The sequence below is a fragment of the Desmodus rotundus genome, chromosome 12, assembly GCF_022682495.2.
Source record: "Desmodus rotundus isolate HL8 chromosome 12, HLdesRot8A.1, whole genome shotgun sequence".
NCBI classification, from domain to species: Eukaryota; Metazoa; Chordata; class Mammalia; order Chiroptera; family Phyllostomidae; genus Desmodus; species Desmodus rotundus.
In genome coordinates, this window is record NC_071398.1 from 7925793 (window position 1) to 7951787 (window position 25995).

General features: G+C 54.5%; 1 protein-coding gene across 3 annotated transcripts in view; it reads left to right on the forward strand.

The window, feature by feature from the left end:
- Positions 1–25995, forward strand: part of NLRC5 (NLR family CARD domain containing 5) — a 76985-nt gene that overhangs the window by 43119 nt on the left and 7871 nt on the right. For all 3 annotated transcript variants that reach the window (XM_053916121.1, XM_045188368.2, XM_045188369.2), the window contains 20 exons: positions 166–249; positions 1689–1778; positions 2575–2619; positions 3515–3604; positions 4438–4521; positions 7427–7510; positions 9211–9300; positions 9487–9549; positions 12161–12247; positions 13803–13886; positions 14890–14979; positions 15314–15376; positions 17172–17255; positions 17347–17430; positions 19537–19623; positions 20001–20078; positions 20753–20815; positions 21137–21217; positions 22723–22806; positions 23331–23414. In XM_053916121.1, coding sequence (XP_053772096.1) covers positions 166–249; positions 1689–1778; positions 2575–2619; positions 3515–3604; positions 4438–4521; positions 7427–7510; positions 9211–9300; positions 9487–9549; positions 12161–12247; positions 13803–13886; positions 14890–14979; positions 15314–15376; positions 17172–17255; positions 17347–17430; positions 19537–19623; positions 20001–20078; positions 20753–20815; positions 21137–21217; positions 22723–22806; positions 23331–23414 — 1599 coding nt within the window. The remainder of the gene's footprint in view (positions 1–165; positions 250–1688; positions 1779–2574; positions 2620–3514; positions 3605–4437; positions 4522–7426; positions 7511–9210; positions 9301–9486; positions 9550–12160; positions 12248–13802; positions 13887–14889; positions 14980–15313; positions 15377–17171; positions 17256–17346; positions 17431–19536; positions 19624–20000; positions 20079–20752; positions 20816–21136; positions 21218–22722; positions 22807–23330; positions 23415–25995) is intronic.

The window sequence follows — 25995 nt, forward strand, 5'->3', positions numbered from 1 at the left end:
TAAAGACCCTGAGGGAAACCCCAACTGACTCAGAGTGACCTGCTAGGGTCTAGCCTGACAGCCTGGTTTCAGGAGAAGCGGAGAGATTGAGTGGGGTGGAGAGGCAGAGCCCCTGCCTGCCCCGCCCCTCCTTCCACTAACCTACTCTCCCCCCGCCCCTCCCAGCTTATCAGGTAATGCTCTGGGGGACCAAGGTGTGGCCCAGCTGGTGCAGTGGCTCCCAAGGCTGAGCACTCTGCAGTCCTTGAAGTGAGTAGCTGGCTGGGCAAAGCCTCTGAGGCTCGTCCTCATCAGAATGAGGGGATATGGGAGGGGCGGGGTGGGGGGTGTTCCTCCTGTGTCTACCCATCTCACTCTCTCTTGAGGTTGTGCACAAGATTAACTGAGAAAATGCCAGTCGGTCCGCCTGGCCCAGTCCCTGACACGCGTTCAGTGCTCAGGAAAGGGTGTGATTCTCATTAAAGTAGAGACCGGCCTCCTTGACTCAAAGATCCAGCTTCTGATACAAGGTTTCCCTTCTGGAACCTGCCTCTGGGAGGCCCAGATCACCTGGGGCCAGGCAGGCCTGGTGGGGAGCAGTAGCTGATTATTGAAATGGCTGGCAGCCACTCTAGCCCTCGGGTGCAGCGAGGGGCTGCATGATATTGAGCAAGCGGGCAGGCAGGGCGGGTTCAGACCACACAGGACGTGCAAGCAGGGCGCCCAGGGCGTCTGGAGGGCCCTGAGCACCTGGCAGAGACAGGGGAGATCTTCAGTGTGGGAGGGAGGCTCTGGTAGGAACCCCCAGACTTTGCCTGCGCAGGCAGACCAGAGTTCCTGCACCCTGAGAGGCTCCTGTGGCTTTGGTTCCCACATCCCCACCTCCCCCTAGCTCATCTGGGACAAAGTGAGAGGAGCTCTGGGGAGAGGCCACAGGCCCTGGGTTTCCGGTGTGGCCCTGAGCAAGTTGCATCAGCTCTGTGAGCCCCTGCCAGTCAGTTAACATGTAAACTGTACAGGGGATGGATTTCGTCTGCAGCCTAAGGATGAGAGCTGTGGCCCAAGGGTCCTTCCTGCCAGACAGTCTCACTGGGATCCTGGGAGGGAGGGGAGGTCGCCTCAGTTCAGGAGACCTGGACCTGGGTTTAGGGAGAGGGCCTCACCCCTGCAGGCAAATTATATGTTGATTGGAGCAAATGCCCATGTGATCTTCTTGGTATTATGAACTCCTGGTTTGACTCAGGGCCTGTGACCGTCTGCAGTCACCGAGCAGGATCCCTGTCCCGAGGACTGTGTCATTGGCAAATCGAAACCACCACGACAGACTGACAGATTAGGGAGGAAAGGAACACCTTTGTTCCTGCTTTTTGAGCAAAAGGCCCCTCCATTTTCAGTTGTCACTGGGCACCACCCACCCCTCCTAAAAGTGCTCCCCAGATTCATCATAGGCAGAGGGAACTGCTGGGTTCCAGTCTCAGCTCTGTCACCAATATGTCTTGTAACTGCGCCCGAGACCTTGCTGCTTTGTGGGCCTCCGTATCCCTGTCTGTACAGTGGGAGTTGGAAGAGGCACTCTGACCTCCAGAACTCAGTGAGTTTCATTGTCTGGAGTCAGGGCAGCCCTCCCCCACGACCCTGGGGCTCTGACCACAGACAGGGTGCTTCTAAGTCCTGGGCACCCCCGTGACACCGCTCCTGTGATTCTGCAGTCTCAGTGAGAACGGCTTGTCCCTGGACTCCGTGTTCAGCTTGGCCCGGTGCTTCTCTACTGTGTGGTGGATTCGCCACCTGGACATCAGGTGAGTGTGCCTCTGGGACCCCGCCCAGTTCCCACTGCACACCCCCACGCCCCACCCCGCCCTGTCCACTGCATTCACCGTGGAGCATCCTCAGGGCCTGTGGGATGCCCGACCAGTGTGGGTGTGATGGGTGTCTGCTGAATGAACGAATGGATGGATGAAGGGATGGATGAAGCAAGCCCCAGAGACACTCGGATTCCTCCACGCGACACAACCCACCGACTCTCTGACTCACTGTCTGGGTTGTTCTGGGCAACTTTGAAGAAAGCTGAGAGCTCCCTTGTGCGCACTGAATGCTCAGGGACCTGCTTTCATGGTGGGATCCCTGCCGCTGACAAGACTGTGGAAGGGAAAAGGCCCACAGCTCCGGGACATGCGATGTGGACCATCCACGCTTTCATGGGGAACCTGCCATTCCTCGCCCTCCCCTCCCAAGAGAGGGAGGTGTGATAGCAGACAGACCGGGTTCAAATCCAGGCTCACCCCTTCCCTGCATTGTGGCTTCGAGATGCTCACTGAGCCTCTCCCACCTCGGTTTCCTCATCTGTAAAATGGGGATAAGAACCCTTCCTTATCTCGCAGTGTTAGCGTGAGAAGCAAAGGAGATCATGTCATTGGTGTGCTGTATGCGTGCCCAAGTACCTGTGGTGGTTGTCAGTAGGGTTCTTGTGGCGTTTGCTGGGAACATGGGCCCCCCTCCAGGCCCCCCTTGCCCTGGTCAGCCTGCTCTCCTGCCACTTCCTGGCAAGCAGGCTCTTTGCCTGTCCTCTGATTGCTGCCTCCGCTCTGCCCGCAGCTTCAAGAGCCAACAAGTCATCCTGACAGATTACAGAAGAGCCAGGTGAGAGCAGAGAGCTCCCTTCTCCCTGTGGTCCCCATTTCCTGCAAGAGCCCCCCCCCACTCCAGACCCACTGCCAGCTCTAGAGTAAACTGCACCCCCTCCTGTAAATTTGCAGTAATCAGCTGCCTTAAATCTCTCTTGGAAGAAGCCAGTGCAGATGGAGGGAGGGGACGGGCGTGTGATGCCACAACCAAGCAGGTGCTAGCAGAGGGCGGCTGTGAGAGGGAAGAGGGAAACACTGTATTTCTGTCCCTCGGGGACTTTTGCAAACCTCACGCTTTCATGTGATTCACTGACCTTTCACACTCTGAGGCTCGCATTGCAAAAACCGTTGATGCTCTGCAAAAGTTTCCATATCTCTGTTGTAAACAATGAACAATAGTTACTTCTCCACAGATGTTCCCAGCTGCCCCCTAGTGGGGCACCCTTGCGAGGTCGGTAGGCATAGGAGCCACCTAACTGGGGCTGGCTGGGCTGACGTCACAGGGGACAGCATCGCCATGCCAGGTGGCTGTCTGAAACCAGGAAGGGCCCAAGGTTGGGGTGATCTTGCTTCCCGGTCTAGGGTCTCTATTTCTGGGGGCCCTCTGGGTTTTTGAGGCCAAAAGAATGGAGGCACAGAGAGACAGAAGTCATGTGAAGGCCATGCCGGTGATCAGATCCAGGAGGGGCTCTGTCCTGGCTCCCCCTAACCTGGTCAGGTGCCGCCCCCCTGGCCAGGTGTCAGCTGCTGTCTTTCTCACTGTGGCTTCCCTGCCCTGGGTCTCAGTTTCCCCATCTGTACAGTGAGGGGTTTTATTGTCATGAGGGTCCCGTCCAGCCCTGACTGATGAGTCTCATCTTCCAATGTGGGTGATTTGAACTTCCTTTTCAAAATGTTTCCCCCACTCCAAGGGATCTGTCGGCTGGTGGGCCTTTGCCAGAGTTCCCAGCTGGAGCCCAGTCCTCGGGATTCGGTCGGCTCCGCACCTCCAAGAGTTTCTGGTACTGTCTTACCCACTTCTTATTTCGGGGTAACCACAATGGGGTGGGGGCTCAGGGAGTGAGGAGAGCCTGGGGGAGGGGTAGACTGGGGACTGGGAGAGAGAGGAGAGAAAATCTTCAAGAAGGGGAAAGGAAGAGGCTGAGTGTGAGCACCATGGCGCCAGATGCCTTGGAGCTGGCAGCTGGCGTTCCAAGGCCACACTGCTCTCCCTGAAGACCTCTGGCTCTGCCATGAGGGGCTGTGAGACCCTGGCTGGGCCCCTCCCCTCTCCTAGCCTGGATTTCCTCACCAAGCTGGGGGTTGTCCCAAGCGGTTATGGGTGTCCCGGCAGGTTGGCCAGATCTCACAGAGGCTCTGGGGGGCCGGGACCTATTCAGGGAGCGTGGGGGTACGCGAGCTCATAGAAAAGGCCTTCCACTGTCAGCCTCAGATAGCGGGAGCAACTGAGGGTTTTCAGCCCCGGAGAGGCCTGGCCGGGTTTGCACTGTTAGAAGAGAAGACCCTGGCAGGGTGGAGAAAGATGGCAGGGAGGCAAGTAGGGAAAGCCAGGGGGTGTTGATGTGACCAGGGGAGGGGCAAGGGTGGCCCAGACTCCGGCAGGACTCGGTGGGGAGCCCTTAGGGGAGGAGGAGGGCAGCTGGGCACTCAGAGGCTCAGACTGGGGGGAGTGGGAGCTATGGGAGACTTGGGGGTGCAGAGTGGCAGGTTGGGGAGCAGCCTGCTGCCTGCAGCCTGGGAAGGAGCATTTTTGGAAGAAGCAGAGGGCCCCTGGGGCTGGACAGGGGCCCTGAGCCCTCTCTGAGCCCCTGTTCTGCCCACTGACACTTTGCAGCCTCAGAGAGTGTCAGCTGGAACCCCCGAGCCTCTCCACCCTCTGTGGGACTCTGGAGAAGTGCCCAGGACCCCTGGTAGTCAAGTAAGTAAGGAGGACGCAGCCCCAGAGGGTGCAATGCAGGCATCTGTGCAGCGACCTGGGGGTGTGGGGGTGGGTGTCCCCATTAGAACCCAGGTGAGTCCTTTCTGGTTCCTTCCCACCGGACCCTTAGCCCAGCCCCATGGGAGCTCCCTGACCGTTGGTAGAAGCCTTCTCACTCCTGGTAGCCCAGCTCCTCGCCGCTCCCACTCAGAGAGGCTGTGCTGGGCCAAGGGCTTCACCTTCCCCACTTGCTCAACTCGGGGCACCCGGGGGCTCCATCAGCCCCCTCCATCCCTGGGGCCCCACCCACCTGAGCCTATCAATTCTGAAGATCCCACCTCAGGGCAACCCCCTTCAGGTGACCAGCACCCCCACCCAGAACTCCTAGGGCTGTGACCAAAGCCAGGACTTGAAACTAGGAGTCCTGGCCAAGTCACCCGGAAGCAGAGAACTTTGGACTTGAACTCACTGGGCCCAGCTCTGTCCTCTGTAAACGGGGACAGTCGGCCTTTCCTTTTGTTGCCATTGTAGTTTTATTACCGTAATTACCTTAAGGTAAAAAACGCAAGACAAACCTGCCTCACCTAAACAACCCCTTCCACTCATCATGTCACCATTGTCCTCATGGCTCTCTGCCCCTTGTCGGTTCGCATACCCAGCTTTTACCTCTTCGTGCTCACAGCCTAGCGGAGCTCTACAGTTTCACCTCACATCGCTCCAAATGTGTTTTTCCATTTTGCTGCCCCCCACCCCCACCCCCACCGCTTTCCAGCTCCTATCTCAAATGCCCTCCGGGCCTTGTAACAGGCGTATCCGTGGTGACCACCTGATGTGCGTCCTTCCACGCCTTCCTACAAGTTCAAACACAAGGCACACAGAGCGCAGGGTCACCCACGTTGTAAACAGACACAGGATCTCATCACGTGAGATCTCTGCCCTGAGCTTTCCTGCACCATCAAGACGGCAGGAGCCAATGGATTTTCGCTAACCCGTTCGTGTTAGAATGTCTCAGACTTGATTTGCAGAAAGGTGGCAAAGCTAGTCCGGAGAGCTCCCTCGCCCAATAGTCCCTGGTTGTTAGCATCACTCACTAACACAGTACCCCTTAGTTTGTGGCAGCTAAGAACCCAACCTTGGCCCCCGACAATTAACCGCACTCCAGACTCTATTCAGATTTCACCGGTTGTCCCGCAAAGGCTCTGTTTCTGACCCAGAGTCCCATCTGGGTCCCACTTACGTTCAGTCGCCTGCTCTTTGCCTCCTCGGGCCTGTGACAGTTTCTCAGTCTTGCCTTGTCATTCATGACCGTGACAGTTTTGAGGAGTCCTGGTCCGATGTTTTGTTCAACATCCCTCAGAATGTGTTTGTCTGATGTTCTCCCCAAGTTTAGACCGGGGCTTATGGGTCTGGAGCAAGAAACACCACGGAGGTGAAGTCCCCCCTCTTCCCCCCTCTTCCCCCCTCAGAGGTGTGTGCTGTGGACTTGACCTCTCACTGAGGATCTTGACCTTGATGGTCAGATTTTATTTCTGTAAAGTTACCTTTTCATTAAAAAATAGTTTTATTGTGGAGACTATCAAGTAAACGCATATATAAAATCAGAGAGAATAGTGTCGTGGAGACCTAGTTCCCTTGCACCTCCCACAATAACTTCTCGCTCCGTGGCCCCAACACGCACAAACACACACGCCCTTGCACACACACACATGTGATTTTGAAGCAACTCCAAGGCGCCTTATAATTTCCTCTGTAGGTGTTCGGTGTGCCCGGCTAAAAGACCAGCACCCCATTTTTAGCCTGCCGCAGAGCCAATATCATTGCAGAACATCCAGAGCTCATCCAGCCGGTGCTCGTAGAGCCGGATTCTAGACACCGAGAACTGCAGGGGGAAATATTGGCTATCTTATTATGAATGGCGCCATCCGGGAGCACAGGAAGCTGAGCTCAAGAGCAGAGTGGCTTTTGGTGGCGTGTAGGTTACAGAGTCTATGAGACAAAATCGTAAGACACTGAAGGTTAGGGGTTTGCGGTTGTGCTGGGAGCTGATTGGTCGGCAGAGGTGAGGTGAGGGTGATGAGTCATTTCTTTGGGTCTTGAGGAGAGCTTTGAGGTCTTTTCCAGTGTTCCTCTGTCCGCTCTCCTGGGAAGGTAGCCAGGGGGGTCTGTTCCACCTTAGGGTTCAGGAGCTGAGACATAACTTAGTCAAGATGATATCTTTAGCCTGACTATTTCTCAGGTCCCAGCCACCGTCTTCCACTGCCTCGGGGGTTGCTGGTTATCCAAGGAAAAGGCTAGGGATCTTAGACGCAGAGGGAGAGACGATTTTGAGAGCTAGGATTCAATCTAAACTTAGTCTAAGTCATAAGGACCCGACAACAGTCACGTTATTTTATGCCATATTAAAGTCATCAGATATCCCACCAATGTTTCATTGCCCCAATTGTGTGTTTTTTACCCAGTCTTTGCCTTTTAATACTAACCCTCCACAGTGTGCACACACCACAGACTATTCAGCCACACCCCACCCTCCCCCACCGGCCCCAGAGTCTGGGTGCACATCCAGGCCGCTTCCAGTACTTCTGGTTTTGGTTTCTGTTTTGGTTTTGGTTTGATTTCCTGGTTTCTGGGGGTTTGTTTTGTTCTGCACTACAGCTGTTGCTGCTAAAAAGCCCTCTTCTGAGAAGTCAGGGAAAACTGATGTGTCATAACGGAGTGCTTCCCGAACGTACAGGACCTTCCTTTTCCTCCAGCCCCCGTGGTCACTCCCGTTCCTGGTGTTCCGAGAGGATGTTTACACCACAGCCCTGGCTTAGGGTCCACTTCTGGAAGGCTCTGGCTGTGCGGCCGAGCTCCGGGCTGTCCCCAGGGCTTCCGCACCACCACACTCAGATGTTGTGTTTCACAGGTTGTCTTGCATGGCCCTGAGCGACCAGAGCCTCGACACCCTGCTGGAGCACTTGCCGCGGCTCCCGCAACTGAGCCTCCTACAGTAAGACTGTTTTCCCCATTCTCCCCTCGCATTGCAAAGCCATCCCCCCCCCTCCCACCCCTCCCACTCTTTATCTGTCATGACTGGGAGGTGAGACTGCTTCCTTCTCTTTCCCCATCCTTTATCAACCTTCAGGGGAGTTTATTAGACCCCCCTGGGCCTCAGTTCCCCCATCTGATAAATGGGATTAGTACTTGAATGAGACTCCAAGGAGGCAGGTGAGCTATCATACTTCTCCCCACCCACGGAGAAGTCACCTGCTCCTAGAAAGGGACTTTACGCCTGTGGGTCCTCAGTAGCCACACATCATGTTTAAAAGGTCACCATCCAATGTGGTAAAAGGGGAATTTAGCAGCATCCCTAAAGTATTTAAAACTCTACTTTCTAATTTCAGCTCAGGCTGGTTAGAATTTAGAGAGGATTTGCTTTAAATCTTCTTATAGCAGCGGGAAAAGTTGCAGCCAGATGGAAAAATACAAGAGGAAATTAAATCGTATCATTGATCACAGCCACACTGGTTCTAATGCTAAGGGTCTCCGGGACTCCTGGGTGGCTCCCATCCCAGCCAGGATCCCCACCATCCCTGAGTCCCGTGTGGAGGGAGGTGGGAGACAGTGACATTCCAGAGGTGGACACATGCAACAGAGCTCACGCCAAGCCCCAGGACACCCCCTCTGGTCCCACCCTGCCAGGAGAGAACTGGTCAGGAAGGGCCGCTTTGGACACAGAAGGTGGCAGGTTAAAATGAACAGGAGCAAAGCCTCAGGCCAGAGAGGGACTTCTCTATGCCCCAGTCACACAGCATCTCATCTTTGGAACGAGGTGGCCAGCCTGCCTGCGTCTGGGACTTACACTTTGTATTATTACTCAGTCTGGAGTGCTTGTGCACTGCTGGGGGCCAGGCTCTCTTTGGGGTGCTGGAGACACAGTGAGGGGGGAATTAGTACTACTACCTGCATCTAGTGAGGAGAGGTCTGGGGTGCTGCTAAACATCCTGCAGGACAGCCCCCAACAGCATCGAACTATCTAGCCCCAAATCTCAGCGGTGCAGAGGTCAGGAAACCACGCTGAGCACTGAATCATCCTACCTGCCAGCGAGACCTGCCTGTCAAGTCTGGGCTTGAGGGAGAAACGGGGTGTTAACACACACGGGTATCAGCCAGGCCAAGGGCGGCCAACGTTTTGGCGTCTCTGGGCCACACTGAAAGAAGAGTTATCTTGGGTCACACATAAAATACACTGCGACACGTAATCACAAAAAAAATCTCAGCATATTTTAAGTAAATTTACGATGTTGTGTTGGGCCGCATTCACAGCCATTCTGGGCCGTATGCGGTGGGCAGACCACGGGTTGGACACCCCTGGCTAGGCAGTGCACACAGTCGATGTAATTAAATCCTCACCATACCTGTAGAGGAAGGACGCTATGAGTACGGTCCTGTTGGCCAGGTAGGGAAACTGAGGCTCGGAGAGCTTAAATGACTCATGCAAGGACACGCAGCCAGTAAGCAGAACACTGACTCTCAAACCCAAGTCTGTGTGACCCCAAGTCCCTGTTTGTCCCTCCCGAGTCCCTACTTTCTTCCTATTTCTGTGCTGACCTGCTGGTTCCTTCCCCACCAGCCTAGCCCGGTTCCTTGCCCACTGATCTTGCTTGACTCTGACTTGCTGACTTAGGGTCCCGCCCCTTTCCTTCTCAGGCTGAGCCAGACGCCACTGTCTGCAGAGAGCCCCATCCTGCTGGCTCGACTCTTCAGCCTGTGCCCACGAGTTCAGAAGGTGGACCTCAGGTGGGCATTGCCCTGGGACAGCTGAGTTAGTCTTGGTGGGTCGTGCCGAAAGTCGGGCAGGTGTGAGGGGTAGGATGGAAGCAGTAGGACCCAAGCCAGAGGCTTGGCTTCTGGAGGAGGAGTCCCTCCTGGGGGCATCCTGAGGCTGTGGCCAAGGGTGGCTGACCCGGGTACTGTATGCTGCAGGTCCTTGAATGAGGTGACCCTGCACTTCGGGTCCAGCAAGAAGCGGAAAGGCAGGTGCTGTGGGTAAGTCCCCCAGGGCTGTGCCCTGGCAGCCAGTGGGTAGTGGAGACCAGTCGACCTGCCCAATAGGATGGACAACAGAGGACGTGCAGAGCGCTCCCCCAGAAGGCCCTGCAGGGGGACTTGTTTTCTCCCACATGAAGAAGCAGGGGCCCAGAGAGGGCTGGCCTTTGTCAAGGGACACATCAGACAGGACCAGAACTGAGAACTCAAGGAAAAGGACTTCACAACCTGCCCGCCAGGCTTTAAGTTCCAGCTCCAGAGCCCTGGCTGGGCAGCTCGGTTGGTTAGAGCATCGTCCCAATACACCAAAGTTGCAGGTTTGATCTCAGGTCGGGGCACATACAACAACCAGTGAATGCGTAAATAAGTGGAACCACAAATTTCTCTCTCTTTCTCTCAAATCAATATGTAAATACAACTAAAGAATTTTTTTTAAAAATCCCAGCTCCACCAGGGCCTGGCACTTTGGGCCAGTTTCCTTAACCTCTCTGGTCCTCAGCTTCTGCAGCAGGAGCAGGGAGCCCCCAAGCTGCAGGGCGTCTGCAAGGATTAAATGAGCCAACATGTGGGCATGAGCGTCACTGGTCCGAGTGTCCCTCCCCCACTGTCCTGGACCAGCCGGGGTTCTGTGGCTGCCCCAGTGAGAGGGGCAGGTATTGTGCTGGAGGCAGGATGATGGGACAGAAGGGTGACCTCCGAATGCAGAGGTGACATTTTTGATAACTATTTGATGCCACTGGCTTCCCAAGAGGCCTTGGACCAGAGCATCCTGAGCTGTGAAATAATAAACAGCAGAGCTAATATTTGTTGAACAACTACAAGGCACCATTCTTGTTTTTTAAATTATTATTGATTTGAGTCCTGGCTGGTGTGACTCAGTGGATGGAGTGCCAGCCTGTGAACCAAGGGGTCACTGGTTTGATTCCCAATCAAGGCACATGCCTGGGTTGTGGGCCAGGCCCCCAGTAGGGGGCACGCAAGAGGCAACCACACATTGATATTTCTGTCCCTCTCTTTCTCCCTGCCTTCCCCTCTGTCTAAAAATAAATAAGTAAAATCTTTTTTAAAATTATTATTGATTTGAGAGAGAGAGAGAGAGAGAAACAACAATTTTTTGTTCCACTTATTTATGCATTCATTGTATCCGTCCCAACCAGGGATCAAACCTGCAACCTTGGTGTATCGGGACAACGCTCTAACCAACTGAGCTACCCAGCCAGGGGTGCAAGGCACCATTCGGAGAGCCTTATGCCCGTCACCTCGCGGCTGTGGTCACTGTGCCCATCACGTGTGGTAAGGGGTGCAGCTGGGGACTGGAGCCCAGGCCATCCTGTAGCATCCTGGCCCAGGGCAGACAGACTTTTTTGATAAAGGGTTAAATTATACACATTTGGGGGTTTGCGGGCCATACGGTCTGTCACAGCTACTCTACTGCTGTGACCTAAAAGCAGCACAGTCCGTCAGCACTGGGGTGGCTGCGTGCCAGCCCCACTGTGTACAGGACACTGAGACGTGAATGTCATAACGTCATATAATGTTTGTGTCATGAACTACTATTCTTTTGACTTTTTTCTCAACCTTTTGAAAATGGAAAAATCGTCCTTCGCTTGCAAGCCGTTATCAAAACAGGTGGCCTTAGCTGCAGTTTTGGGACCCCTGTCCTTGCCCAACACTACCCTGATTTCCAGAACACCTTGACGGTTTCTAAGTCAGCGGTTTCCGAAGTGTAGGACAGAGGCCAACTTCACTGGGTCCTTGATGAGGTCACTGCTCCCTCTAAGACCGGGATTAGGTCCCCGTTAGGGTTAGTGGGTCTTTAACGCCCAACACTAAGCTCCCTCCCGTGAGAGAGCCTGAGCCCTCAGCAGGTGTCCGCACCTGGCTGGGACTTTAATGACTGTGGAGGCCTGTCTGTGGCAGGCGATGCCGGTTTCCCATTGGAGTAAGTGACACAGGGTTTCCATTCACAATAAACGAATCAAATAGAAAGAATGAGCTGATTTAAAATTAGGAACTAAAAATAGCAAAAAGGGGAATTTAAGGCTGTGGGAAAAACAGTGAAGGAAAGTAACGGATAAAAATTTGAAATGCTAATTTTAGGAACATCCTGATTTTAAATTTTTTTTTTTTTCAGTTGCTGGCTGGTCATGGTCTCTCCCTTTACCTTATTGTTTAGTCTCATTTGAGGCCTTTCAAGGACAGATTTACCCTTCCTTTAAATTCCGAAACCAATTGCTCTTGTGAGAGCAGACCTCTCCCTATTCCCCCACCCCCACCCCACCCCACCCTTGTCTGTTCATTAAAATGCCCGCAAGAGCTGTGTCCTCCAACTGGCCCTTGGATCTGCCACCTGGAGAGTGTTGCCCCTAGAGTTCCTGAGTCCGTGGGTCTGGGCTGAGTTCCCAGGCTTTACATTTTAACAAGTTCCTCCTTTAAGAGCCACAGAGGGCCTGTGGGTGGGGGTGGGAGGAGCAGGTGGGGTCTCCTGTGGGGGAGGTGGAAGTGGTGGATGCTAGGTATTCCAGAGAGTCCAAGCGTGGGCGAGGCCACACCCCTCAGGAGCCGGGGCTGGGTAGGTCTGGGAGGTTCCAGCCTGTTCCCCCTCCTCCAGCAGGTTCACGGGCTGCAGCCTCAGCCAGGAGCACGTGGAGCCACTGTGCAAGTTGCTGGGGAAGTGTGAAGACCTCAGCCAGCTGGAGTAAGTGGGGGAGGAGGAGCAGGGAGAGAAGTCTGGGAGCACGCACCTTGGAGGCACTGGAGTGATGTGTGTGTGTGTCTCTGTGTGTATGAGCACTCAGCACCTCTCGGGACCAGCTATTGGGATGCCTGGGACTCTGGGTCACATCCTTAAGGTTCCCCTGCACCCATTTTGTCCCTCCCACCCCCTCACCCCTGCCTTGGTGGAGCTAGTTCAGAGTGTGCCCTTGATCCTTCAACAAGGGCCCCAGGAGCTCCTTGGTCTCGTGTTGGTCAAAGCACTTGAGCTCTGCTGGCTGATGGGCACTCACAGGAAGGGTCTACTGGTTTGCCTGGCAGGGCATTAAAAGTACCAAATGCCTCAGCCTGCAGAAGGTTCTGGAGCCAGCTGGGTGGGGACCTGTGAGCTTCCTTACTGTTGAGAAGTGTGGCCAATCTTAGGTGCCCACATAGCGTAGCCCATGCACGGGCAGAAAAGTACTAAGAATGGCTAACACCTGTGGAACACTGTTTACATGTCTTAGACATTCTTTTTATCCTTCCAATGGACCTAGGTTTTTTATTACCCCCACTTTATACATGGGAGAGCTGAGGTCAGAGAGTTTAAGGACTTGTCCAAGGTCACACAGCTAGTACAACGCAGTCTTTTCACAACTGTTAGGATTTCAGCTTAGGACCTATAGGAGTTCAAGAGAGGTGTATACAGAAAAAATTAAAATTCCTGCCACAATGTTGCCAAGAAGAGAAACAGGGCTGATGGAAAGCATGTATTTTAAAGAAAGAGGAATAAGCATGTGTCTTCGAGTTTTTGTGGGTTTTTTTTTTTTTCACTATAGAGGGTACTTTTTCTTAGTTTAAAGATTATTAAGGGGCTTCATGAGATAAACTAATTTTTATAGTTCCTCAGGAAAAGGCAAAATAAACGAGCCTCAAAAGTATCATCCTCAGAAACAATACGAGTTCAAAAATACAGGACAAAAATCAGACATTCCAGAGCCTGCTGACCATATCGTTTCTGAACTGGCGAAAACCACAATGTTACAAGGAAGGGAAGTGAGAAAGTATTCAAGTGCAATTTCCGACACTGCATTCCCAAACTGAAAGAGGAATTCGGCTGGGCAGACACGTGCCCTGAACCTCTTCTTCCTAAATTGACTCTTGATCCACAATGGCCGCTCCCAGCTAGCGCAGGCCAAGGGCATAGGGAGAGCTGGCTGGTTTTTCGCTAAGTCCTGCCAGCCTGCTGGGGCCCTGGGAGTGGCTGGCAGGTATTGAAGGGGAAGATGAGGGCTGGTTATAACTGGGGAGCCAGGGACCCCGGAGCTGTCATGAGATGGTGTTGGGGGGGGGTGGCGGTGGGCATGGTGATGCAAGTAGTGAGGATGCGATGAAGCTGGTGGCGATGGGTGACACTGGGGCACAAGCAGTGCTGACTGGTGGCAGTGACGTGAAGGTGAGGACAAGGGTGCTGTGTGGGCAGAGTGACGTAGCTGAAGGGAAGGCCCCCGTGGAGGAGACACAACTGACCCCCAACCACCTCCTCTTACCTCTTCCAGCCTCTCTGCCAACCAGCTGGGCGATGATGGGCTCAGGTGCCTCCTGATGAGGCTGCCTCGGTTGTCCATCTCCGGTTCGCTCAAGTAAGTGACAAGGAGTCTCAGGGACAGAAGGGAACACTCTCCGGGGCCGAGAGTATGAGTTGTGAGGGATCTTTTGAGGGACCCCTGGAGAACTCCAGAGGACAAGGACTGGGGAGGTGAAAGGGGTAATTCTTTTTTTTTTTTTTTTTTTTTTAGAGGGGGGAGGGAGAAGAAGGGGGAGAAAAACACTGATGTGCAATTGGCTGCCTCTTGCATGCCCCTCACTGGGGACCTGGCCCGAAACCCAGGCATGTGCCCTGACCGGGAATTGAACTGGGGACCTTTCTGTCCTCAGGCTGGCGCTCAATCCACTGAGCCACACCAGCCAGGGCCAAAGGAGTGATTCTTACCTTGACACCTCCCCACCTTCAGCCCATTCCTCCTCCTCCTCTCGTTGCCCTCCTTGGGAAGAGCCCTGACCAGGCAACCAGGAGAGGCTGCCACTAAAGCTTGGCGACTTCAGCTGACTCCAGGCAGAGAGTGACAACTCATCCCTAAGCAGCTGACGCGGGATCTTAGCTGTCCCAGCTCCTGCTCCAACCTGCCCCTGAATCTCCTCTGATCAAATCCGCGGGACACAGATTTGGAGATGTTCCCATGTTCCCATGACAGGAGGGTCCCCAAGAAGTCATCCACACTCTCCCCCGATCCCCCAGTGACCTGGGAGGCAGGCAGCCAGAGCCAGGATACAACCCCCTGCTAGGCGCCTGAGCGCAGTGCTCTGTGTGGGCTGAGCTGCCAGCCTGGCCTCATCAGTGCCCTGCCCCAGACCAAAGGGACAGCAGGCACACTGGGTGCAGCTCTCGAGGACTCAGGGCCTGGTATCTCTCCTGCCCATATGGAGACAGGGCCCCTCTGGCCTCTCTCTCGGGATCTCCGTGTTGCCACCCGCAGAATGAACACTTGGCCATAGAGATGCCAGCTGGAGGGGGGACAAGGGGGCCAGAAAGGGCTCCAAGAGGGGCTGCCCCCACACCCACCCTGAACCTTGTCTCCCTTCCAGTCTGAGTGGCAACAACGTGTCTCAGAGAAGCGCCCTGCACCTGACCAAGACCCTCCCTTCCTGCCCACATGTCCGGGAGGCCACCATGAAGTAAGCTGACGGTGGTGCCGCCTGCTGGTGGTGGGGAAGCAAGACCCCCACACTTGGCAGCCTACGTCCATGTGACTTGGGCCAGCCTGAGTCCCACAGTTCACTCTGAGCCCCGCACGCCATGGGGACCAGGGAGGCCACGGGTGGGAAAGCCAACTTTTAGTGTGCTCACTGGATGGGTTGGGGGTCTCCACTGGTCAGCAAGGGATTGCCATGGCTTGCTGCCCCCTCCCATCCCCCTGCGCCCCAGCCCCTTTCTCTCAGGTGCCCCCTGGCACCTGGAGCCTGAGGAGGCCCGTGGGCCCCTGGCTTCCTCACACCCTTCTCTCTGCAGCCTGGGCTCTGAGCAGAGCTTCTGGATTCACTTCTCCCAACAAGAGACTGAGAAGACATTGAGGTAATTGCTGGTCCTGGGTGAGGGGGGAAGCGGAGGGATGGGGACACAGGAGGCTGACCCTGTGGAGGCTCCATGCCTCCTCACGCACCCTGCTCCATGCCCACTGCCCCTCATCTGCCTGCTCCCCCATACCCCCCCACTTCCAGCCCCAAGGCCGGACCTTCATACTGTATTTGTGCCTCTTCACCCCATCCTAACTCTTCAATCTGGAGGCTCCTGCGTATCATGGTTACGAGCTTGGACTCTGAGTCACTTGGGCATGAATCCCAGCTCCACCACTTACCCGCTGTGTGACTTTGGACGAGTGACTTAACCTCTCTGTGTTTCAGGCCCTTATCTATAAAACGGGGATCGTAGTAAGACCATCTGCCTTAGGGTCACTGTGAGGATTGAATGAGTTAAACTGTATAAAGTTCTTGCAAAGGGCCTGCTTCATCTGAGTGCTATATCAGCTATTATTATTATTATCATTACCACCCCTCAGTAGCCTTGGGCTCTGTCTCTCGCCACCACTGCACTGGGTCAGCTCCTCTCCATGTCTGACCTCCAAACTGACCATGGAGTCACACGGGGGCCGGCTGTGACCATGACCGTGACCTCCAAATTGGCCCACTGCCCCTGGCCAGGCCTGCTCCAGCCATTCGCCCCACAGCCCCTGGGGAGATCTTCCCAGCACACACATCCGACTCTGCCACCCCACTGCTCCAAGCCCTTCAGGGGCTCCCTGTGGCCCCCAAGATAAAGTTCAGGTTCCTCAGCCTGGTCGTCTCCCTCACAGTCTAATTTGACCGTCACCAAGTTCTTCCTCACCCCTACAGCGTGCCGACGCACACACCACCCCACCCCGTACCGCACAGACACTCCGCACACACACACACACACACACACACACACACAGAGGCATCCATACACCCCCACCCCCATGCACACACATGTGATACACACCCACACCACACACAATTTGCATGCCACATACGTACTGTTCCCACACCACATACACAGCACACACCCACACCACACACACACAAACCATACACACACACACACATGCAGCCACAGGGACGTTGCTCCTCGCTCGCGGAATGCACAGCCTCATGCAGCTCCCCTGCCCCAGGCGCTGGGCCTGACGGGCTCGCTCCTGCCTTTTCTGGCATGAAATGCCCCCAGTCCTTTAAGACCCGGCTCAAATGTCAGCTGCTCCTGGAGAGCTCCAGGGGCCCCTATCTGTCCGAATGAACCGTCCGCAGACAGCGGTCTAAGGCCTGTTCACCAGCCACACCGGACCTGCACCTGGAGGGCAGGGCCATAGAGAGAATCCCAGGCTCTCCTCCCTCCAAGGGAGCCTGGAATGAAGTTGAGAGTTGGGGGTGGTCATGGGTTTGGGGGCTGGAGTCAGGCTGAGCTGGACTGAAACCCAACTCTGCCTTTCTTCTGACCAGCTCTGTGTCCTTGGGTGAGCCCGTTGCTCTGCCAGTAAACGAAGCTGTTGGAAAGTAAAATGAGATGCTATGTGTTAGGCAGGCACGCCTGGTTCACCGGAGGCTGGCGCAGGGCGTGGCCTGCAGTCTGGGCTCAATAAGTGTCTCCTTCTAGCACTTCCTTCGCGGCTGGTCTCTCCAAAAAGAAAGGAAACTCCCAGGGCAGGAACTGCACCTTTGGCCTTTTCTCAGGCCCGTCTAGGCCTTTGCATTCAGCTGAGGCCCCCCATATGTCCTGGGGGGGGGGACTAGGAGGAAGTAGGACTGCAGCCTTGACAGGCCTCACCCAGGCCCTGCCCTCTGCCCTCTGCCCTCAGGCTGACCGAGTGCGTCTTCAGACCAGAGCACGTGACTTCGCTGGCCACCTACCTGAGCCACGGCTGGCAGCTGACGGAGTTTGAGTGAGTGACCGAGCCCAGCCCGAGGGGCAGCTGAGGGGTGGGGGCTCCCTCCTAGAGCAGAGCTGCAGCTATAACCTGCCTCTGTCCCCAGGCTGATCCGGTGCTGCCTGAGCCTGGAGGACCTCATTTGCTTCCTGAGACTGCTGTGGAGGCCAGGGGGACTGTTCAGTCTCAGGTAGCATCTCCTTGGGGCCCCTGGGCGGGGGCCATGGTATGAAGGAGGGGCCGGGGTGGGCTCTGGAGTCTGGGTCTCCCCAGATGGAGGCCCTGGCCATTTCCTGCACCCAGAGCCCTACCACCTGGTCACAGAGCTGAGCCTGCCCATTCGTCCCCGAGACCCCCTCAGGCACACAGACAAGCTGCCCTCTTCAGGGTGGGGCCTATGCTTGGGACGAAGGAAGGAAGGAACCCCAGAGGATGCCCAGCTGAGGTCCAGAGTAACATGCAGCAAACACCACGTTTGTGTGTTCACTGTGGCCATTTTATCTAGACCTTCCAGGAAAAGAGAGAGGATAACCAAAAAGGAGAATCGTTTTTGAAAATTCCTATGCCCGTCATCTAGGTTTGACCATGGTTCATATTTTTCCAAACTGGCTTCACTTATTCCTTTTGGCTGAAGATCTCGTAAAATATCACTCAAATAGTTCACCATGCATCTTTGAAAAATAAGGATATTTTCCATATAATCACAGTTGAACGAGGGCCCCTACAAAACTCAGCAGCAACTCCTCAGTGTCGCGTGCTCCCCCACCCAATTGAAGATGTCCCAAGGTCCCCATAGGGGACAGCTGGCCTGTCGGATCCAGGATGCAGTCAAGGTCAAGGTCCTCATTTGCATGGGGTGGGGAGAGGGGGATGGCTCACAGGACTCTTCACCCCTGTCAACGCCTGGCCAGGGGCTGGCTGCTTTCCTCTCTCACGTCAGTGGTCTGTTGACCAAACCGGCCTGCTGTGCTGTAGGCTGGCCCTGTCTGGTGGCTCCCTTGTGATGTCACCGAGTCTGCTCCCCTGACCCCTGGCTCTCCTGGAACTGGGAGGTAGGCTGGCTGTGCTTTGGATGCATATTTGTGTCAAAACCAGAAACTTCAGGTCCAGTGCTGGTCGCTTCTCAGTGCCACTGTGACGAGGCACATCAAGTCTGCTCATGCCCCAAATAACATTTTTTTTTAATTGTGGTGTAATACGGTAACACAAAATTGACCTTAACCATTTTTAAGTGTGCGGCTCAGGAGTGTTAAGGACACTCGTATTGTTGTGCAGACCAGTCTCCAGAACTGAAACTCTGCCCCCGTTAAACAGCCCCCCGTCCCCGCCCCCAGCCCCCACCATCCTACTTTCTGTCCTGTGGCTGTGACGCCTCTGGGAACCTCACGGAAGCACAGGTGTACAGTATCGGTCTCTTCGTGACTGGCTTTGTCCACTCAGCGTGACGTCCTTAGGACTCAGCCGTGCGGTAACCTGTGTCAGAGTTTTCTTTCTATGTGAGGCTGACTCATAGTCCCCGCGTGGACAGACCACATTTTGTCCACTCTTGGGTTGCTTCCACTTTTTGGCTTTTGTGAATAAGGCTGCTGTGAACATAGATGGACAAACACCTCTTCGTGTCTCTGCTTTCAATTCTTTTGGGCACGTACCCGGAATTGCTGGATCATCCAAAATGACACTTGAAAATAAAACTTTTCTTACTCTAAAAATAATATATATTAATTGTAGAAACTTGGGGAAAAGTCTGTAAGAGCCTAAGAAGAAAATAGGACTTTGAAAACAATTACAATATCACTTCAGAAGTGGAAGTGGTTTCAACAGCTCTTTTGCTGTGTCTGTTAATGAATACACATTTAGAAAGTCCAGAAAACATCGAAAACTGAAGAGGAAATAAAATAAAAACCATCATGAGAATGCCACCATCTAAGCAACTACCATCAACATTTAATGTATTTCCTTCTCCTCTCTCTTTTTCTTTATGTTCCCTTTTTCAAATAGGAAATTGAAATCCTGTTTTAGACACAGTTTTATTTCCTTCTCTTTGTAATGTAACATTGTATAGACCTTTTGTTTAATCTAAAAAGTATTATTAAAAAATAACATTTTCGGCTTGGATTGCTACAATAACCATTGGAATGGGAATGTTCATTTCTTGTACTTATGCCTGGTTGTATACTTTTGTAGTTTTAAGGCAAGCAACCCCCCTGCAAAGCCTCTAGGACTCCCTCAGCACTCTCCTCCCTCCCCCTGCTTCTGTGGGGCGGGGGATCTTTATCAGTGTCCACTTCCCTGACAGGGTGGAGGAGCCGTGGATAGGCAAAGAGGGGCTGCCCGCCCTGTGGGAAGTCTGCACCCAGGCCTCAGGCAACGTCACCGAGATAAGGTGAGTCCAGGGAGGAGGCCCCTCTGAGTTCTTCACCATCTTCTTGTGACCATTGGGACCTGCCCTCCTCTAGATGTGTCTCTTGTCCTGTGACATCTCTGGGTCCCCAAGATGGCAGGTGCCCCTGGGGCACAAGTGACGGCTACACATGCTTGTTGAGACTTGTGCCGTAGTCAGGCTGCGGTGTCGGAAAGAGGAAGGCAGCCCCAGATGCGGCCAAAGGGCTGCTGGATCCCAGCGACCCGGCAGGGCCTCCACACTGGTTGCCCAGAAGTGGCCCGTGGATTGCAGTAACACACATTGTGGCTCTGTGGCCGGGGGTGCCAGGAGCTGGGAGCTGCTGCGGGCCTCCCACCGGCTACCCCTTCCCTCCTCAGCATCTCCGAGACCCAGCAGCAGCTCTGCATCCAGCTGAGATTTCCTCAGCAGAATAACCCAGAGGCCATGGTCTTCAGGTGAGACCAGTACCTGGGGCTCCAAGGGAGTGGCTGGGATGGGGTGGGGACCGCTGCTTCTGAGCAGCACTCCTCATACCCCTGCTCAGAGAGCCCTTTGATACCCAAAGTCCCTACATGGCCCATGAGGTCTGGTTTCACCGCCTCTCCACACAGTCCACCCCACCCAGAGCCCCAGACTCAGCCCCAGTCCTCCCTGCCAGCGTGCAATTCCTCAAAGACCACCTTGCTCCTGTGCACCTCAGGGCCTTTGCACAGGCTGTTCCCTGCCCAGAACAGTCTCTCCTCTTCCCCTCTCTCACCTTCTTCACTTGGCTAACTCCCCCTCATCCTTCAGGTCTCGGGTTAAATACTACCACCTCAGGATGGCCCCTCTGAACCTCAAGACTTAGTCAAGTATTCCCTTTGGGAGGAATGCAGCCCTGCAGTATGCATTCTGGGGAACAGACCACAGCTGAATCTCAGCCCCAGCTCACCTCCTGGGCCAGGTCCCCGTGGGCAGTGAGCAACCTACTCCCCAGCCAGCTCCCCGTGGGGCCTCTCCTACACAGCACTCCCGTAATTGAATAGTACATTGTGAGGCTGTGTGTGATTAGCATTCACATACCCCCTGAAGGTAAGGTCCTGGCAGGCAGGGCCTGAGTCACTAATGCTGCCTCCCCGTCCCCCTCCAGGCTGGCTCACTGCAATCTGGACTACTACGACAGCCTTTTCATCAGGCGGCTGCAGCGGCTCAGGTCAGCATCCCGACACTGTCTGGAGCCCTGCGTTCTTGGGTCCACCCCAGTGCCCACTCCAGGCCACATGTGAGAGGCTGGCCAGGCCAGCATGGGGGTGAGCAGAGCTGGGGGCAGTGCCAGACCCTGGCATTCTTCCCTCTGCAAGAGAGAATCACACTTGGCCAGCAGGGACAGCCCCAGGGTGGCACAGGGGGACCCTGCCCCTCTAGCAGCTCGTGGGTGGTCCTTTGCCCTGTCTTGGCCTCCCCACCTCCCCGTGACTGATGATCCCTGAAGTCATCCACCCTGATCCTCTGGAATATGCTTGGCTCTTTCCAGCTTGTCCCAGGTGAGCCTCTGCAAGGCCAGCTCCCAGCTGCTGCAAAGATTCCTGTCCCTCCCAGAGCTGAGGAAATTCCGGTATGCAGACAAGATTGACACTCAGGCCTGCTCAGCTCTCCCTGCCCCGCCCTGCCCCGCCCCGCCCCGCCCCGCCCTGTCCCCACTAACCAGTTCTCCCGCCCAGCTCAGTCCCGGAGAGGCCTCGGGGTGTGTGCTCATTCACATGGTCACATGGCAAGAAAGTAATTCCCTCTTTCACACCCTTCCTTTCTTTTCTTTTTCTTTATTATTTGGAAAGAATTGCAACCCAATAGAAAAGTTGCAAGAAGACTGAGAACTTCCATATACCATTTCCCCAAATTAACCCTTTGTCAACATTCCCCCCTCCCCCATTTGCTCTTTTCTTCCCTCTCTCCCTCAGCCCTCCCCTCCTTTCTCTCCCTCTCCCTCTCCCTCTTCTTTCCAACCATTGGAAAGTAAGTTGCATGGTCGTGCCCCTTCACCCCTTAATATTGCAGTGGATTTCCTAAGAGGAAGGACACTCCCTCCCATATTCCAGTGAAAGCGTAAAGTTGAGGAAGTTTAAAATTATCTGCACTACAGCTGAGAGTCCAGTGTTGCCAATTGTCGCAATAATGTGGTTCCTGGCATTTTCCCCCAGTCCTGGGTTCCATCCGGGGCCACCCACTGCATTTAGCTGTCATCTCTCTTTAGTCTCCCTCAGTTTGGAGCAGGTGCTCTGTCCTTCTTTGCCTTTCACGATATTGTCGTGACATTCACATGCCAGTTATTTTGTAGACTGTCCTTCTGCTCCTGTGGGCCTGGTGTTTTCCTCACGCTTAGGAGGTTCTGCACTTGGGGCAAGAATATCGCAGACGTACGACTGTGTTCTTCTCAGGGTATCACGTCTGGAGGCACACGGGTGTCTGCGCGTCCCCTTCCTGGTGATGTTAACTGTGGTCACCTGGAGAAGGTGGCTTCTGCCAGGTTTCTTCACTTGCGAAGCTGCTGCTTTCTCTTCCCTTTCTAATTAACACGTCTCTTTTTACGGAGCTACTTTGAGACTGTGTAAACATCCTGTTCCTCCTCAAACTTTCTCACCCACGGAATGTTGGCGTTGGTTGGGAAGCTCTTGCCTGAAATCAAATACAGTATGATGGTTGCAAAATGGAGCTTTTCTAGCTTTGAGTCCTGTGTTAATCCAGCTGACTGCCAGTACGTCTGTAACAGCTCTCCAGGACTTGCTACTTTTTTTTTTTTTTTTTTTGTCGTTGTTCACATAAAGGCACAGAGCTCCTGGAACGCAACAGTAACCAGACAGGCTTTACAGTGATGCTCGATTATGGCGGCATCCGTTGTGAAGTTGCCATGGAATGACCGAGGTGCAGGAAAATGCTCAGCTAGCCCATGCTCCTGTCTCCAAGCTATGTCTTGACTTAATGATCCCCACAGTGGGAGAGATCTATGAAGGAAAGGAAGGCCCCTCCCACTGCCCCCCAAGAACTGCTCCCCACCCATTTCCCTGTCCTCTGCCATAATACTCAGAGCTCCTGCCTGACCTGCTGCCCTTTGACCCCCACCAGGCTGGCTTCCAGCTGTGTGAGCCCTGAGGCCCGGGCCTACCTAGCCACTGGTCTGAGCCACTGTCACCAATTGGAGGAACTGGAGTGAGTCTTGGGGTGGAGGGGGCTGGGAAGGGCCAGGGTGGAGAGACAGGGGGGCTTTGGGAGGGTAAGGAGTAGACTTCAAAGGATCACTGTTCTCCCTGACAGAGCCCAGCAGCCCTGGGCATGGCCTGGGGAAGGCCGAGGGTTGTGTCCTTGGGCCCGGCTTTACCAGTCCCTCAGAGTGACCCTGGGCAGACAGCTGTGCCTCTCCAGGCCCTCACCCTTCTCTGCCCAGGGTAGCTGTGGGCATCGGGGTGCAGGGAGGGCTCAGGAGAGAAAAGATCACTGGGGGGGTATGCGCACATGTCCCCTTCTCCGCCTTCCTCTTTTGCAGCCCTCATCCAAAGCATCATTTCTTAGCTAGGTCCGTTGTCACCACCATGTCCCCCTCCTCAAGGACCCCAGAGCCCCACTGTTGGAGCCAGGAGTGCTCCCATGGAGCCTGGACAGGAGGGGTGGTCTAGGATCAGCTCCAGGGGCTGGCAGGCATGTCTAACCGTCCCCTCTTGCTTGGTCCACAACAGCTTGTCTAACAGTCAGCTGGGCGAGGACGGCTCCTTGGTGCTGAAGGGAGCCCTGGAAGACAAGTGCTTGCTGAAGAGGCTCGAGTAAGTGGTGTGGTTAATGGGGGGGTGAGGGTTGCGGCGCTGTTGGGAGCATGCCTAGGAACCTCTGCATCTTTTGTGAACACAAACTGTCCAGTCCCTGCCCTGACCAGGGTGGCTCCGTTGGTTGGAGCGTCATCCCATAACCAAAAGCTTGTGGGCTTGATTCCCGGTCAGGGCGCACACCTGGGGTGCGGGCGCAATCCTGGGTCCTGGTGTGTGCTGTCCCCATTACAGGCACATACAATCCCCGGTCCAGGTGCCTACTGGAGGCAACTGATCGATGCTTCTCGCTCTCCCTTCCTCTCTCCCTTTCTCTCTGAAAGCAATGAACAAAAGTGTCCTTGGGTGAGGATTGAAAAAAATAGTAATAACTGTCCAGTCCCTGAATGGACCCTGGTGAGCTGAATGCCCTCCTTTCTACTTCCTTACCTGGCTCTGGGCGCTATCAGAACACTCCGTCCCAGCAAACAGAACACTCACTCCAACCCACCCACACCAGAAATGTATTGGCTCATGTCACAGAAAATGACAAGGCAACTGACTTCAGACTTGGCTCGATCCCGCTCTCCATCTTGACTTCATCCTCAGGCAGGCTGTCCTGCTACTGCAGGCCAACGTTCTTCCCGCACAGTGGAGAGGGAGCACCTTTCTCCCAGAACCTACAACAAAGGCCCTAGTTTAAGTCTCATTGAGGGAGCGAGTTTGGGTCACGTGCCCATTCCTAAGTCAATCACTGTGGCTCTGAGCACAGTGAATTCTGATTGGCCAGATCTGGGTCACATGCTCACTCAATGATCTAGGTTTAATAGGGAGTGGTATTTCAGGCTGCTGTTAACAACCAAAGGAAACAAACTCTGGGCAGAAAAAAACATCCACAGATATCCACTGCCATTTGCCCACCATCGTTTTTTTAGGTACTGGCACCTTTAACTGTCATCTATAATTTGGAGTCACCAGATTCTTAGAAATACCGGAAACAGCCTCGGTCTAGAGGACAAGTCCCCACCTTGCACAGACTTACGAGCATCTAGATGGAACATTTAACAGGGCATCTTCTGCTTTTAATCTCTAAGGTCTTCTGATGACCAAAAATACACACGAGTTATAAAAAGTTCCGTCGTGACGGAAATATATAACAGAGGATATGGAATCCCCTGAGAATAATGCCCCTGGGGGAACTTCTATGAAAGAGCAGTTGGTGAACTTTCCTCCAGAATTGTTTTATTCAATTTGAATACAGTTTAAAAGGAGCCTTCTGTCTTTTTGCCAATTAACAGTGAAATTCTGCCGCTTTGGCCCTCTCTGTCCCAGGGGTAGGGGGCAGTATGAGGGGGAACTTTGACCACAGGCTCCCTCGTCTTCCCACCGAACCGTTCCTTTGGCTTCCCCACTCTGTGCCTGCCCCTCTGCTCGGCCTCCCTGCCTTCTGGAAGCTTTTATTTGGAGGGTTAGAGGCCCAATGAGGTCACTCATTGGTTCATTCACCTGGGCCCTTGAGCCAGGGCCCAGATCTAGAGGGGCTGCAGAGAACAGGACAGACCTGAGCAGAGGCCTCTTCCAGCTTCAGATCTGCCATTTCTGAGTGTCTTTGCCCCCGACAAGCAGCTCCCCACACATCCAGCCGGCATCTGCCACCTGTCCCTCCAAAGCAAAATGGTTGGGGGCATGGACCCTGGTTAGGGGCCACCCCACCTGGGTTCTGTTAGAAGTGTGCGTGTACGAGAGACAGAGGGGGGGGACAGACGGAGGGGGAGAGAGAGAGGAGGGAGAACCAGGATGATCTGGCCCAAGTGCCTTCATTTGAAGCTGCAGTGCAGGCAGGCTGAGTCCGGGTGGGCTGCAGCAGCAGAGGGTGGCGAGGAGCACGGGGTTTTTTAAAGAGAAAGCATGGGTTGTGGGGGAGTAAGGGAGGGGTTCGTCTCGTACTTCTGGACGGGTGCCTCAGGGTTTCGGGATGTGAGTCAGGACCAGGGGTGAGGTAAAGGGCTGGGCTGTTCCCAGGTGCAGGAAGGTCAGTCTGACCACTGGCGCCAGGTGTCCATCGCATGAGCTGGGAGAGAGTTCCGATTAAGTCGCGAGCGATGAAGTGAGTCAGGACACCTGAGTCATGAGCGGTCTGGCGGGTCGGAAAACCAACCTGGCCCTTCGGGTTCTATACTTAGTAGGGCAACCGACTGTCCCGGTTTGCCCAGGGCTGGAAGTCCCACATTCTAGAAAAGCTTCGATTCTAGGCAAACCAGGCCAGTTGTCACCTTTCAGTTCTACCCCTTACTGTTGGGAGCTTAGGCAAGCAACTCAACCCCTCTGTGCTTTTCTCTGTATTTTAACTTTGGGGACAATAGCCGTCCCCTAGGGTGGTCATGAGGATTAAGTGCGATAAATACATATTATGAAGCAGGGCCTGGTGCAGAGTTCACGCTAGACAAGCATTGGCTGTTATTGCTAGGACTTTCTTCTGCCCAGGCTGGGGGCCGGGAGGAGAGGGGCCCCATGAGTAACACAACGTTGGGGCCCAGGAATGACAACCTCGGGTTCTATTCCTGATGCTGACGCTTTGTGTGTGTGACCTTGAAGGAGCTTT